Source organism: Anastrepha ludens, chromosome 3, assembly GCF_028408465.1.
Source record: "Anastrepha ludens isolate Willacy chromosome 3, idAnaLude1.1, whole genome shotgun sequence".
NCBI lineage: Eukaryota > Metazoa > Arthropoda > Insecta > Diptera > Tephritidae > Anastrepha > Anastrepha ludens.
The window spans coordinates 73,280,281-73,297,047 of NC_071499.1; the positions used below are offsets into that span (position 1 = coordinate 73,280,281).

At 38.8% G+C, this 16,767-nt stretch overlaps 1 protein-coding gene across 1 annotated transcript in view; it reads right to left on the reverse strand.

The window, feature by feature from the left end:
* LOC128857553 (protein sidekick-like) overlaps positions 1-16,767 on the reverse strand; it is a 125,770-nt gene that overhangs the window by 47,371 nt on the left and 61,632 nt on the right. Inside the window, exons 4-6 of the mRNA XM_054093305.1 lie at positions 10,982-11,729; positions 9,528-9,655; positions 8,810-9,115 (exon numbers count right to left, since the gene is read on the reverse strand). Coding sequence (XP_053949280.1) covers positions 8,810-9,115; positions 9,528-9,655; positions 10,982-11,729 — 1,182 coding nt within the window. The remainder of the gene's footprint in view (positions 1-8,809; positions 9,116-9,527; positions 9,656-10,981; positions 11,730-16,767) is intronic.

The window sequence follows — 16,767 nt, forward strand, 5'->3', positions numbered from 1 at the left end:
GCCGTTAGGCGCGTGTCAGCAAAGAAGCTGCTTGCATATGTCGAGTCTAATTTTCTTCAAGCGCGTTGTCAAAAGATGACCAAGTGAGCGACGGAAGGCTTTCATGTGGAGAACATCTCTAATTAGTCTGAACATGGATCTGATCGATACATTAATTTCCGCGGACATGATTTCCTGCTTTCTAAGGGGATTCCTGCGATTTCTTTCTCGAATGGCTTTTATGGCTGCACGGGTTCGAACCATACGAGGACGACCATTTCTTTTTTCGTCAGTTCAGACGTTTGAGAAAGCCAGTGATCGTGCGGTAAAAAAACATTCTTGAAATATTAAGTTTTTTCAGCAATTCGTAAATCTCACTTGAACTTTTACCACACTTATGAAGTGCAATCAACTGCAATGCAATTTTCCTTAGCTCCCCACTCCACTATTAAGAAGCGAAATTTGCCACAAAACTGAGTATAATTTATGAGTAAACAATGCATACGGACAAATGCAAAAATAACGGAACTTTTTCTAAGAATTTGTTCTCGCCGTATGCATTGTAAAATTTGTCATAAAATTATTTGCAAGACTACGTATAGTGAATCTTCAATTACATACATATAAAAGGTGCTAATCGCCCCTATGTAAATGAATAAAGTTGAGACCATGACATGAGGATAGAACCCATACCGGTCCCTACGACGCAATTTATTTACTGATTTTAAGTTAGATCAACTTACTGCTGGGGCAACTCATCTAATGAATTTTTAATTCAATGCATGCTCGTATGTGTCTGCACATCTACAGAAAGGCTTGTATTTTAATATTTCTAAGTGACACTCTAACTGGGACATCTGATGGATGTTTACCAGAAGGTGAACGGCAAATAAGTGTTCTGAGCAGAGTTGCTGGCTGAGAAAGGTGCTTGATTTCTGATTTAATAACTATAAAAACTACTTTTTCTGCAAAGCTCTGGTTTCGAGAAATAGAGTTTCAACTCTTGACTGTACAATAAAATATGTAGCACGAAAGTAGCGCAGATGTATCTGAACTTGAAAACTAGACTCCCTATCACGATATCAACTTATGCTACTGAGCTTCAGGTACTAATATTCTCAACCAGCGCCGAATTTTTCGGTACTTCTTCAATTAACCAAGCGACTATAAAGACTTTCCTAACTGGACTCTCATATTCCTGTTATGAGACCTTTTAACTTCTGGCAAGCAGAAACATAGTAACTCCACATAGGCCATTGCGGGTTTGCAGAAAATAAGGCCGCCGAGCTGACCAGATGACGTTTATTCATTGCTCGTCAGAGACCGCAACCGATTTGTTGTCTTAGCTGGTCTACGCCTAAGAGACTGATATATGAGTGAGTAAGATCTGGGGTGTAATAATAAGAATAATAATAATTGATCTGAGTAGTCAGGTAAAACTTGCAGGACTAACTTAAAATGGTTTCGGGGTACCGGTTTAAAGTTGCTAAGAGCTTAATCTCACGGCTCATAATGAAAAGTGTTCCTTTGTGTGCAGTATAGCTCTACTCCATGAAAATTTTAACTATATCTGGAAGGCGATGAGAATTTTCGACATATGTTATCCGTGTATACGAGCTAGATTCTGCGTATCATCATCATCATTGTTAACTGGACAACCCGGATCGGGTCTTCTCCTGCTGTAGCATATGCCTCCAATTGTTTCGGTTTCGTGCCTGTGACTCCCATGCCCGAAATCCTATAAGCCTGCGTCTACATCGTCAATCCATCTAAGCGGTGGGCGGACCCCTTCTTCTCTGTCTGTGGCAGTTACCGCAGAGTATTTGTTGAGGTGGGTAATCTGTGTTAGACCGCAATATGTGACCTACCCATCAACAGATTGATCAAGATTGTGGTTATCATAGATGAGTGCGCATATAGTTTTCCGACTTGATGATTGTAGCGTTTCCGCCACTCACCTTTATCACATATGGCACCAAAATGTTTTCTTAGAACTCTCCTCTCGAAAATCAGCAGCTTCTGATAATCCGCATCACTGAGTGTCCACGTTTTACTACCGTATAGTAACATGGAAATAATAATTGAGCGATACAGTGAAATCTTTGTTTTTCTGTTTAGGAGGCGACTCTTTAGGTGTTGACATAGCGAAAAATAGCAGCAGTTGGCCATAAGTTTCTGCCTTCTGATGCTATGACTGTTTCAAATGAGGCTACCGAAAATTTCGCAGCCTTTCTTAGAGCGTCCGGCATCGGAATATTAAATAGCTCCGATCCGAAATCACAGCCCTCCCTGTGGTATTCTGATACTCTGGTAGTTTATTTAGGCTCAGATGTCAGTTGAAATCTGATTTGTGATGGGAATAGTTCAGATAGGGAGACATTTAAATCAATAGATAGATAGATTTATAGCGCTTTGATCTCATGGTCTTGTGTGGCCTCTTGTGTGGCCTCTACTCATCACAATACCTCATCTTCTACTCCCAGTTTCCTTATTAAACTTAAGGTAGAACTAGGTTGAGCTGAGCGTATATGCCTTTCTTCTGACTGCAATTGATCGATATGTCTCAACCTTCTCCGCCCTACAAAACCGCATTTAAGGAAAAGGTGTATTGCAGTCTTCTGGGATTGGTCGCAGAAATGACAAGAGTCAGGGTACCATATCCCAATCCTGCGCAAATAAGTGCGAAATCTGCAAGGGCCTTGAGATATATATTCAGTTTATCATTAGTGAGGGAATTGAAATGAATATTCTTCGATCAAAATCGCACTATCAACCCTTGAGAGAAAATCCCTTGTAGAGAAAACATGTACTGTAAAAAGTGAACTTTCAAACGGAATTTTCGATGAATAATAAGCAGTGAACGAGGCGATAGACAATAGTTAGTTAAAAACTACTTTTACAATTTTGGGTTCTACATATACAAACCACTTCTGTAGCTGAGTGAATTTGGAGCGGCATGTCGGCAATTTAGCCAAATATGGTGTCTTCAACTGCATGTTTCATGCCAAAGAAAAGGTTATTTACAAAACGTTCGCTAATTCACAGATAGCCGAAACCTGAAAGCATTTCTACGACGTTCGCTTAGAAACGAATTTTGTGCCGTGGAATCATTCCATTTTAAGTGAATTATTCTATTTTAAGAACAACCTTAAACTAAGTACGAAAAATTGAGGCCCCAACCTGTCAATAATTTATATTCATATGCGTATATATTCAACACGAGCTGTAAGAAGTTAAAAACAACTCAACAACAAGCGTTACGAGACAACATAAGTTTGTGTTAGGAAAGTTAAAGCTAAGGAAAAATGGAAAGTAATTCTTAAAATGGCAGCTTCTTGAAAAACTTATACATTTTTCATGCCAGAAAGCCATGTATGAGTAATTGTTAAAAGTGTGACGGAGCAACGCATACTAAGTAAAAAACGTAGTTAAAGGATAAGTAGAGCTAAGCGAAGCATGGTTGAGTCTGAACAGTTTGAGATGCCACAGCCTTACGAGGGGTGGGCAAGGTATGTATGAAATGTAGTTTATGAACTTTAACTGTTGCCAATTGGCGACGAAAGAAAGACAATGAAAATATTGCCATGTGCTGCGCCACATTTATCTCAGGTGGATAAGCTGAACTGAGCTGAACTGAGAGTTGTGAATTGCACATCCTTTGGGTGGGGGGCACACATACGGTATGTATGTATTTATGTATCAATGCAAGGAAGTAACAGAGAATAAAATGTGTGCATACGTGGTCAATGCCTCACGTTCAACTGCATTCTTTTGGGATGAAGCACTGATGCTGCATTTAAATAAAACATTTAAAGCTAGATGGTACTAAGAATGGTGAATGAATCCGGTTGAGGGAAAAATATATGAGCGAGGAGAAACGCAGGAGAAGATTCATGACTGCAGCCAATAACCGGTTGAAACATATGTATGCACGTGTGTGCATATAAATATGTGTGCATGAATTCAGCTGAAAATATGGTCACCTCATCTCCCAAATAAATTTACATGTCCATGCACATGAGATATACTTTCAGGATCTTACTTATCCGGATAATTTACCTTCCCGCATTGTACTGCTTCTTAATTTTCATATTAAATCTCTTAAAACGACAATGACATAGCAACGGAAAGTGGAATGAAAGCATTTCAACCTACAAAGTATACGAGTATATGAAAATTCATATGCTAAGGTTGACAAACTGTCAACCGCCATCCACATCAACCTCCCTACCTATCTACCGTAAGTAACATATCCGAAGTATTGTGCCGCACAATTTGTGTGACAAAGCGAAAATGTCCTTAAGTGACAGTCAAGCAAATAAAATGAGTGCAACGAAATGTGAGTAACATTATATGGTAATTTCGTGGCCACGTGTATGCGGGTGAATCTATCTCATTATGTATGAAAATGTAGGCATGTGATTTTGTGTGGCAAGCCATAGTGACTTGTGCTTTCTTTACGAGCCACTTGTAGGTAATTTTCGGAGTAAGTTCCTGTTGGATAGTTTTAGTGGCTATGAGTGGAGAAAGAGCAGCAATTTTGTGCACATTTTCAGGTATATTCATGTGGCACTGTATAACTATGGTAATTAACTATTAATTAATGAGCAGATGGCGTTGTGGTGCTGTTTTCACACGAGAGTGCCCATAAAGCGCGCAAAAAGTAGGAAGAGGATGTAAAATGAAAATAACTTATGGGGAATTTAATTACTTAGTAAATATTAATCTTTATGTGTATACCTTTTGATTTTATGCCCAAAACTTTAAATATATCTTATGTTTAAAAAGTGTATGGAATTTCTCTATTGAAGCAACTGCATTAGGGATATTCTTAATATCTTCACGGACCTTTTGGTTTTTAGTTTTTTTTGTGTGTATAATTGTGCATGCTACTAAATAAAAAGACAATTATTTTGAGTGGTGGAAACCTTTCGTTTGATCGTCATGCGCTCCACTGCTTGTCTGTTTGTATATCGCAGCTGTCTAGTTCATAGGGGTCAATTACGATTGACGTACGACGCCATTTGCAAAAATCAACTATCTTCCGATAGGGTGAATAATTTGGTACCACCTTGTATACGAGGTGTGTTCAAAATATAAGGCGAATTTTTAAATTTCGCGGGCTACGTACACTCCACTTTCGATTATTATTTTTTTTAGCAACATAGCAGGTTTAGTTTGTTTATGAGAGCCACAAATAAGACAAGTGTTTTGCGTGTTCGGTGATTTTCTGCTATCGACTCTTGGCTCTCTTGGACTCTTCCATTGGGACAATTGGGCTTTGGTTTCGATTTCATAACCATATACCCATGATTCGTCACCCTTTTAAGCAAATCGGTATCATCGTTGACGTCATTCAACAATTCCTGAGCGATGCTCATGCGACGTTGTTTTTGCTACCACACGCTTCATGTCCAAAATTTCCGAAAAGGTTGCTTGACATGAACCAACCGATATGCCGACATTCTAAGCAACTTCTCTAATTGTGATTTGACGCAACAAGTTATTTTCTCTTTTAGTGGTTGCTCCTCGACAGACAATGGAATGTTTCCGGGTGTAAACGCCAATTATATATAAGTATATATTTATAGGCGGTCGCCGTAGCCGAATGGGTTGGTGCGTGATTACCATTCGGAATTCACAGAGAAGTCGTTGGTTCGAATTTCGGTGAGAGCAAAATTAATAAAAACATTTTTCTAATAGCGGTCGCCCCTCGGCAGGCAATGGCAAACCTCCGAGTGTATTTCTGCCATGAAAAAGCTCCTCATAAAAATATCTGCCGTTCGGAGTCGGCTCGAAACTGTAGGTCCCTCCATTTGTGGAACAACATCAAGACGCACACCACAAATTGGAGGAGGAGCTCGGCCAAACACCTAACAGAAGTGTACGCGCCAATTATTTATTTTTTATTTTATTTATATACTTATATTACTAAGAAAAGTTCATACTATCGGACTACTATCAAATCTTTTGATATTACGCTCATTTGGGTACTTGGTCCGAGTGAAATTGTAGAAAACTGCGAGGCAGATGAGCCAGCTATTTAGCGGACTTGTGAGGTGGTTTCCCTGCGGAATGAGAGGATTGGGATCCCCTTGACTACCTGTGGTCTGCCCCCGGTAACTACACCGTGTGAACATGTACACACATTTGTAATGTCAGAAGATCCTTCTGACCCCATGGTTCTAAAGCTAACAAAGCCTTGGCTCTCAAATTGTGTAAGCGCGCTTACAGAACATTGTCCCGAGGTATGCTTGCTGTGAGACTCGACATTACTTTGAGGATCAGATGTATGGTGAAATCAGCTCAACAGTTTATTCTTAACTGCCCTGCTTTCACGCAGCTAAATTTTAGGTATCTCACTTCTTTGCTGTGCCTGCTGATATAGCAAAATGGTGCAGGTTTACTAATAATTAATGATTTTTTACCCAAGATACAGACCATCCCTATGTAAAATCGGTCTCTGAGTACGAAAATCTACATAATTTTTTTTATAGCGTAGTCTTCGAGATGTCGCCAAACAACGATTTCGGATTAACAAAGAAAAGGTAAATCATACTAATTTGTAATGCTGCAAAATTAATTAAAAGGCAAGTATTTTTTGCATCGGGGGCAAACAATTTATTCATTATGACACCCCTATGTGAAGCCCGGCCAAACCGACACTTCTACAGTAGCTCCGAAACTCGTACATCCACCTAGATATTGGGTTTTACATTAAATAGGGGGGACTAGTATTGCAATAAAAGCTAATTGGTTTTATTTAATTAGTGTACTAGGTAGTGCGTTGAACGTAAAAGCAGAATTTGAAATGCTCCCTTATTGAATATTGTGTAATTTGTTGATAGAGGATAATAAAAAAGTGAAATGGGCAGACAAAGAGGACTAACCCGTATTGAAGTGCGAAAATTGTTAATTCATCATTAGGAAACAAAAAATCGCTTCGGGAAATATCTGAAATTGTAAATCGAAGCCGATCCACCGCACAGTACATCATAAAACGGTACAAAGAGGATAAAAGTGTTAAAAATAGATTAAAAGTAGTAAAATAACAAAATTTTCTCTCCGAGTGATGAATAATATAATATATTCTACGGCAAGTCGAAAAGGATCCATTTTTAGGTGTTCGCAACAATTGCCGGAAATGATTTGGGGGAAGAAATGTTGCCTACAGACAATTAGAAATATACTCGGTAAGGCTAATATCAAGGGCAGAAAAGCAAGGCATAAGCCCCATATCAACGAACGTAATCGTTCAGCAAGGCTGCGATTTGCCAAGAAACATCAATCAAAAGATCTCTCATTTTGGCGGGACGTGTTATTCACTGATGAAAGCAACTTCAACCTTTTTGGTTCAGATGACAGATCCTATATATATATTGATATTCTCCAATGAAGCGTTACTTGCCAAAAATATGAACCCTACAGTAAAGCACGGTGGTGGGTCAGTAATAGTGTGGCGTTCATTTTCTGCATCTCGACCGGGAGAATTGCAGGGTATTATAAATCAGGCTTTGTATCTTAACATTTTAAAAGAAAAATTGCCTCTTTGTAAAGAAAAACTTGGTCTCGGGGAAGATTTGTACTTTTATCAGGACAATAGTCCGAAGAATAAAGCGTATATTGTGCGATCGTGGATGCTATATAATAGCGCGCATATCATAGATACACCAGCCCAGAGTTCAGATTTAAACCCCATTGAGAACTTTGGAGCTATATCAATGGGAAAGTTCGCCAGCATAGCACCTCACTTAAAATGTTATTGAATTAAAAATTTGGGTTTAATTAGTTTGTTCTTGATTGATGCCACTGTATCGTAGCAATAAAATGTGCAATAACTTTTTTGAACCGTTTGTTTACTTATGATTTATGAAAATAAATTTTTTTTGAACTGTACGAGTTTCGCTTGTGGCTATTGTAAGTCCTCCGAAGCCGAATATCCGTGGTTCGAAGCTGATGCCGTGTATTTGGTTAAATGAGAATGGTATGCAAACATTAATGGGGAACGATACCGACAACTCATTAAACTAAAGCGAGCATTGAAAAAAAACTGCTGCAATGGGCGACCAAACCTAAGTCATTGATTTCCCATCACGATAATACTTGGCTATATGCTACGTAGCCCGTTAAAAACAATTTTAAAAATAGCGGACGGCAAGTCTTACTTCACCCTCAGTTCAGCCCGGATATTGTGCCTTCGGACTACCACTTATTTTCATCAAGCAGAATGCAATGCCCTGATATGCTTCATTTCAGTTAATGATATCGAAAATTGGTTCGATGCGTTTTGCGCACACTCAAAGATGAGAAAAAAATTGTAATTCTGACAGAAACAACTTTGAATAAAATATTCGTAGATTGTACATTTTTAAATATGGACTCAAAGTTAGAAAAAACTCTTAAATATAGTTGTACATTCATTAAACTTTGTACATTGCAGTAAAATACATAAATACATAAATATTTAGTTCTAACAAATGCTTGTGTATAAATATGTATGTATGTATGTATGTATGTATGTGCATGCGATTTTTTTTTAATTCTTCCACCACTGTTACTTTGTTAATGTTAAGCTTAAAATTTATAAAAAACAAAAACAAGTTCTTCAGAACTAAACGTTATTGTGCATGCAACCCGGCAATTAATATCCAACTCACTACAGTGAAATCGAAAAGTATAACGCCATTTTCAAACAAAAGCATATAAATACAAAAATTGTGTAGAACAAGACGCAACTACTGCTTACGAATAAAAGAACGTGCGAATGAATGAATGGAAAGTATGGATGTGCAGGTATAGTATTATGATAAATAGCTTTTAGCGCCCATACCAAAGCGAAAATCCTTGCGGCGATAGCCAGTACTCATGCCAGAATGCGATGATGATGCTCTAACACGCTGGATAATACGCGGTTGTGCTAGACGCTTGAAGCGTTGCAAGAAACTGCGCACGTACCCTTGCGATGACGATGATTTAGACTCTTCAACAAAATGCACCGGAATTGCATTCGGTCGATTATTATTAGCTGTAGACATGCGCCGTACACTATGCCTTGAATTAGTAGTGGAAGTTGTAGTAGTTGCGGTTTCTTTGAGTGGTGGTGGTAGTAAGCCTTTATCATGATTATCCATTGCAGCTACCGTTGAGAATATCGAACGGAATTATTAGTTTGTTCGAGCATTTAGTATGAGGAAAATATATTTGGAAATTATTTGTTAGTTAATTTTTATTTTTTGTTTTGGAGTTTTCCCACACGAACATATGCAAGATATTAACGGGGAAGAAAGAGAAGAGAGAGCATATGAGAGAAATATGAAATATCTGTATGTGTATATGGGAAAGCATGAAAAGCATTTCGTGTTGGACAAACATATTATACTACATATATATATATATTTATGTACAGAATGAGAATGAGTTGTGGATGTATTCATTTTCTTGTTTGATGTTTCTTAGATGTAGATATGTATGATATGTATGAGTATTCAATGCACCACAAATTGAACTCTTATTATTAAAGATATTTCATTGGCTTTGCGGGTACTTACATTTGACACGCAACCAAGTGTAGGCGCTCTTTTCACCTGCCTCATTGCTGGCGAGGCATTGAAACATGGCTGCATCTTCTAGTGTAAGTTTCTTGATGATCAGTGAATTATCCTCCTGAAGTGTGTATCTGAAAAAGCAATTTTTGATGTACAATTACCCGTCTACATATAAAAGCTATACAGGGTGGTCCACATAATAGTTTATTCTTATATTATCAAAAAAAAAGCCAAAAATAAAATAATTTTCTGTATGTTATTGGTTTATTCGAAAGAGCAAGGCGGCCGCCTTGGTGCGGGACTACCATTCGGAATTCAGAGAGAGAACGTAGGTTCGAATCTCTGCAAAATGTAGAAAAAAAAGTTTTTTCTAATAGCGGTCGCCCCTCAGCAGGGAATAGTAAACCTCCGAGTGTATTTCAGACATGAAAAAGCTCCTTATAAAACATATCTGCCGTTCGGAATCTGCTTAAACCTGTAGGTCCCTCCATTTGTGGAACAACATCAAGACGCACGCCCCAAATAGGAGGAGGAGCTCAGCCAAACACCCAAAAATATTATATTATATATTCGAAAGAGCAAACATTCGCTTTATTTATCGACCACGATTTTATTCCTGTGGTAGGATAGGGAAGCTTTGCAGTAGCGCATCCTGTTAACTTAGTTTTAATGGCTTAATGGATTGCTTGCATAACAAATTGAACGGCGTCGAATCGCAGCCTGGAGGTGACCACTTGACATCGATTACCGAATTTGGAGCACACATTTGGGTTGTATGACATGACGAAACCAAAGATCGTCCAAGTTCATATCTTCAATTTACGATCAGAAAAGATGTGTGTGATGCCTTTGTAGTGCTCACCGTTGACGGAAATGGCGTTTCCAACAGCATTTTGAATGAAAAATTGGCCAACTATGCCATCGCTCCGAAATTCGCACTAAATTGGTAACCTCAGAGAAGGCATCGGCTTCCCAAGAATCACGTATACGTTTTCCAATCTCCAAATACGTGAGTTTTGCTTGTTAACATCGCCGTTGAAATGAAAATGAGTTTCGCCGGAAAAGTGGATTTTGACTTCTTTAAATAAACGCATTAATTCGGCAACAACTTTAGTTGGCAATACTTCTCAAAGTTGTGTAAGCGTTAAGTGATCCATTACGTTTCACGGAGACATGATGCTGATATTCTGATAAGATTTCAGCGGGGAAGAAAAAAAATATAATGCAACTTATATATCGACCACCCTGTATACCGTTATTGCGGCTTCACTTATTCTATACACAATGCACGTAGTCTACACTAAGTTTCAATTTATTTCTAACAGATGAGTTATTATTTTTACTATGCATTCTTACGTGCCCAGCGTTGCCTGTATCATTATTTGTCTAAACTTATCTAAGTGCCTTTTTTTCTTTATTAACTTGTATACACTGCCCTGCCACTTTCCCATACTCACTTTCCATCATTTGTATCGACGAGTTCGGCATTTTTGTACCACTTCATCACCGGCATTGGATCGCCTACCACGTCACATGGTAACGTCACCAGTGCACCAAATTCACCAAACGTTTCTGTGCGCATTTGTGTGAAAAAGGTGGGAGCTTCCAACACCTCCACTTTGGCGCTAACTGTTACTGTGTCATAGCCACCGCTACGTAGCCGCACCTGACACGTATACTCGCCCGAATGTGTTAAATTAGCAGCAAGCAGGGATAGCGAACGATTCCAAGGATCATTGAGTGTGTGCGGCACACCAGCATTCTCAATGGGTATGCCATCCTTTAGCCACAGGGTCTCCAATTCATGCAGGGGTCGCGCATTCGCGATACATTCCAATACGGCCACTTGTTCGCCACGCTTCACTTTCATGTCTTGCGGATGTACAACAATTTCAGGTGCTACCTCAACATACGGATCTCCACTCACGTTCAATTGTTTGAAAGCGCTATTCTCCTCCTTGCCCAACTGTGTGTTTATGGCACGAGCGCGATATGCTTTGCGATCGTCCTCGTCTGCGCTGAGTATTATCAATTGATTCGATTTTGTTACGGCATATTTGATGTCATAGTTCAGCGGACCTTCAACCGTTTGCCACATCACCGAAGGTGGCGGTTGCGATTCGATGGGTGGTAAATCAAAAATGGCCGGATGACCTGACGTCACCGTGAGATGGCCAAGTGTAGTGCTCTCAAAGATGCCCATATCTGAAATTGAAAGGAAAAGAAAGAAATTGTCAGTAGTGAATAAAGTGGGGCATGATAGGGAGAAGTTCAGAAAATTAAGTTACTTGTAGCCGTGAAAACGATGTCAGCGGAATTGCTTAATTGGTGAGCGGATGCTGACTGACCGGATAAGACGAACAAGAAATAAAAGTAACAAGAGCAAAAGAAACTTAAAAAATTAAACGCTGAGAAACGAGCTTCACTTTAATGGCACTAAATCAATTAAAGGCCGCCGTTTCCTAGAATTTATTAAGGCGGTGAAAAAGATTGTACTAGCAGACACATAAAAAGACGAAAGCCGTAAATGAAATACAATAAAACAAGGGCTGCTTATGTAATCGGTCTGCCAGTTTTTTTCTTCTCGTTGCATTCTAAATTGTCAACTTTAGCTCCCGCCAAGCTCGCTCTCAAATCCATTTATGTGACATACAAACGAACAAACCTATGAAGAGTGTACTAATTAATTTATTTGTCAAGACACCGCCTTTCTCTAGTTTTAAGAAAAAAATAGTTAGTTAAAGTGTGTAACTCTGCCAAAAATTAATTATCGCGGTACCCTTTGACAATATTAATTACCAAATGTAGACATATACATATGTACAGTTATTATACAGTTTTTTTTTAATATTTATAGTTAATCGTTAGAGCTCATTGTCCAGTCTGGGCTTTGATGATCTCTGTGCGCTTAATAACTGGTTGAATAAATTACATTTACTTTCAGCACTAAGACGCAGACTATAATTTTCCAAAGATTCTTGTTCTACTGAACGTGAATCTGACCTTAGAATAACCACGACTCATCTTATTTTCGATATAAGGTTTAGCCCTTTCCGTTCGCTAGTCTTCATAAAAGTCGGTGCCGCCATCGGCAATATTACGATATGTTAAGAGGAAAGGGAAAATTTCCGGCTTTACCATTAAACACAATAAATCTATATTTTCTCATATCCCTATATCCCTGTTTTAAATCACTAAGGGTCAAATAACTCTGAAAAGCTAAATTTGCTTCAACTAATAGGACTATGAATAAGTTCGTGCGGTTTTTTTCGAAATTTGAAACTTTATTGACGTAAAATGGTTACAAATTTAATATTCAAAATATTGTCCATCGCTTACTACTACTTTTTCCCATCTTTCTGGCAATTCACGGATTCCCTTTGTGAAAAATTCGGTCGGTTTTGCCGCAATCCACGAATCGATCCATTTTTTGACTTCATCGTAATTACGGAAGTGCTGGTCAGCCAGGCCATGTTGCATCGATCGGGAGAGATAGTAATCGGATGGCGCAAGGTCTGGACTATACGGCGGGTGGGGTAGGACATCCCATTTGAGCGTTTCTAAGTATGTTTTGACCACTTGTGCAACATGTGGCCGAGCATTGTCATGTTGCAAAATAACTTTGTCGTGTCTATCGGCGTATTGCGGCCGTTTTTCTCGCAGTGCTCGGCTCAAACGCATCAATTGTCGTCGGTAGACATCCCCCGTAATCGTTTCATTCGGTTTCAGTAGCTCATAATACACAACACCCAGCTGGTCCCACCAGATACACAGCATAACCTTCAGGCCATGAATATTCTGCGCCGACGTCGATGTTGAAGCATGGCCAGGGTATCCATACGTTGCCCGACGTTTTGGATTGTCGTAATGGACCCACTTTTCATCGCCAGTCACAATTCGATGCAAAAAACCCTTTCTTTTGTGCCGTTGAAGCAGTTGTTCGCATGCCATAAAACGGCGTTCAACGTCTCTTGGCTTCAATTCATACGGCACCCAATGGCCTACCTTTCGGATCATTCCCATGGCTTTTAAACGTTTGGAAATGGTTGATTGATCAACTCCCAAAGTTTTTGCAACCTCTTCTTGCGTTTGAGCCGGATCTTGATCGAGCAATTCCTCCAATTCGGTATCCATGAACTTTGGCGGCGCACCCTCGCGTTCTTCGTCTTCCAAGCCAAAATCACCACTTTTAAAGCGTGCAAACCACTTCTGGCACGTTCGCTCAGATAGAGCATGCTCACCATAAACTTCCACCAAGATACGATGACTTTCGGCTGCTTTTTTCTTCATATTAAAATAATGAAGAAGAATTCCCCGCAAAAACACATTATTTGGCACGAAATTCGACATTTTCAAGTGTGGTATATTAAAAATATTGTTGTTTACGCTTCAAATAAAAAACTTATACTGACGTTTGTGCCTTACGACAGTAGCTCTCCAATGAATGTTTGGAAATGTGGATCGATGGAATAATAATCAAGTTACGCCATCTGTTGTAAAACCGCACGAACTTATTCATAGACCTATTAGTTGGTACTCCCATCAGAGAAATTTGCCCAACGTAAAGGGAATGTACAAACTTAAATCGCTGAGCGAACTGCCTTGGACGAAAGTTTGCAGCCAAATTACAAGAAACATTGCAGTATATGCCATTAGGGTGCACAGAACGAAACGAACAATAAAGTTTGTTTTATTTATCTTTAACTTTTGCACTCCCGCCGGTCGACTTAATCAGGTATTAGTGAAAATCTAATCAATTCTTCCTCGCAAACGTTAACTTGCTGAAAAATCGGCGATTCATATTTTCACCTTTGGTGCGAGTTTCGTTAAAGTGCTGTTTTGACGATGATGTTCATAGTGATTAGCAATAAATCCACAAAAATTCATCTACCCGTTCACATATGGCAGGAAAATTTACACTCAGCTGTCAAAACTGTTGTGAAAGGTTTTTCATAGAAATTGGTTTGGTCGAATATATTAGTGTTTTTGGTTTGTTCAATTGTTATTAACGATACGGAAAGAAGGCAAAGAGAAGAACTAGTTAATTCGATATTACATTTTATAATACGCAATAGCAGGCCAAAGCGTATATGGTCACATCGGCAGCAATTGAGAGTATATCAGCTGTTTTTTTGTATTAGTAAATATAACAATCGAAACGTATTCGTGCATTTTTGGCGAAACACGGCAAGTTCTGGGTGCTAAACATACCTTCCAGCACCGACCCGTTTCTTAAACAGTGCTTTAGGAGGAACCATGAATCCTTTGCCTTTTTATGTAACGAACTCACGTCCATTGCAAAAACTGTTACAACGTACAGGAAATGTATCCTTTTAGATAAAAGTATCGTGATCGCTTTACAAGCAATCCTTGGCTCCTTAACTGAATACAAGACGATCGGCAGACTGTTTGGAGTATCAAAAGGAAGCGTATGAAATGTTTTTTGCTCTAGGGTCTGAGATAAGCTCGTTTCTAAATATTTACATATATACTCACAAATGTACGGCTGTGAATAGCTGATGCAATTTCCCACAGAAGAGAGGAAATTTCTGGGTTTCAGCCCAAAGAGCTAAATACAGCTACAACCGTTTGCAGAGCAGCCAACCCAAGCAAATAATTTTGACTTTAAAAGTATTTTTTACGGATAAACTCTATGCAGCTTTTCTGCCTGCCACCTTTTTTTGAGTTTTTCAGTCAGCTTATTATGAAAATACCACCTTTTGGCAGCATTCCTTATGCCGATTGTTGCGTACCTTGAAAATATTTTTAAGGCATAAATGCACTGGAGTGTTACTCTTATTTGTGTAATGTTAGCCAATAACACTGTGTAGCAGCCATCAAAAGACAAGAATGCGGTATTGCTAATCAAGAAAGACGGAAAACTTTAGAATATTGTACACTTGTTCGTTAACGTCACGTTTACAAAGTATCGAAGTTTTCCCAATTTGGCCTAAGTTGATCTAAATTATTTTTAGTCAACTGCATTTACTATTAATATTGTCTTTAAGGTTCTATAATAAAATTTAATGGCGCATATTTTTCGTGAAATATTTTAGCCTAAAATGTCTTACCTGCGTGGGTCACTTCGGTCCTTATTTTTTAAATTCTGAAAAGTATTAGGTTGGTAGTTTGATTACTGACGGCAGAGCTTATCATCAGGCGCCCAATTAAGTTCCCTGACCACTGTAGTATTTTTCGAGCAGAAGTCTTTGCGGTAGGAAAGGCTGCCGAAATAGTACTAGCAAAGACATCGAGTGATTCCAACATAAATATATATGTACGTTGACAGTCAAGCGGCAATAAAGGCAATAAATTCATAAGAAATTTCATCTAAAGACGTTCCTAGGACCAGGCAAGCCATAGAGAGGCTAACCGCAGACAGACGTTTACACATCTATGGGGTCCCCGGACATAAGGACATTGCAGGAAACGAAATTGTAGATGAGATTGCCAAAAGCGCTGTTTCCAGACAATTCGAACAAGAAAACGACATACCGAAATCTTTAAATATGGTATACAATGACATCGCTACATACATGAAAACAAGGATAGACAGGAGTTGGAAAAATGTAGCCCCTTGCAAAACCGCGGAAATCATGTGTACAGAGAATGCGGACAAATACGCCAGATTCGTACTAGCCTTGTCTAGAAAGGAAATCAGAACTATCGTAGGTATACTGACACTACACAATTTGTTAGCGGCCCACGCATACAAGATGAGAATTGTAAACAATGATAGCTGAAGATTTTTCAATGAACTAGAAGAGAGGGAAACGCTAGAACACCTTCTATGTTCTTGCCCTACATTAGCTAGAACCCGAATTAAATGTTTTGGAGCTCTACAATATGAGAGGTTAGAATGTCTCTCTGAGTTAGACTCGCAAAAGACGCAAGCTTATTACAAGAAGCCTACTACAAAGAATCGTAAGGGTCAAGCTCCATTTGGTACCACTAAGGATCAATAGGCCATGTGATGGCTTTCAGCCAGCCAGGTAAACCTAACCTAACCTAATATGCGCACAGAGATCATCAAAGCCAAAACTGGACAATGAACTATAGCGATTAACTATAAATATTAAAAAAAACATCAATAATATATATATATATATTTTGAATTCTCTTCACGTTCTCCCGAACTTGAAATTAACATACAGTATGGGGTTGGCCGGTTATGAAATTTTAGACGAAATTGGTGTTGCATTTGAACAACATTACGAAAATAGTTTGAATCATATCGAAGTAA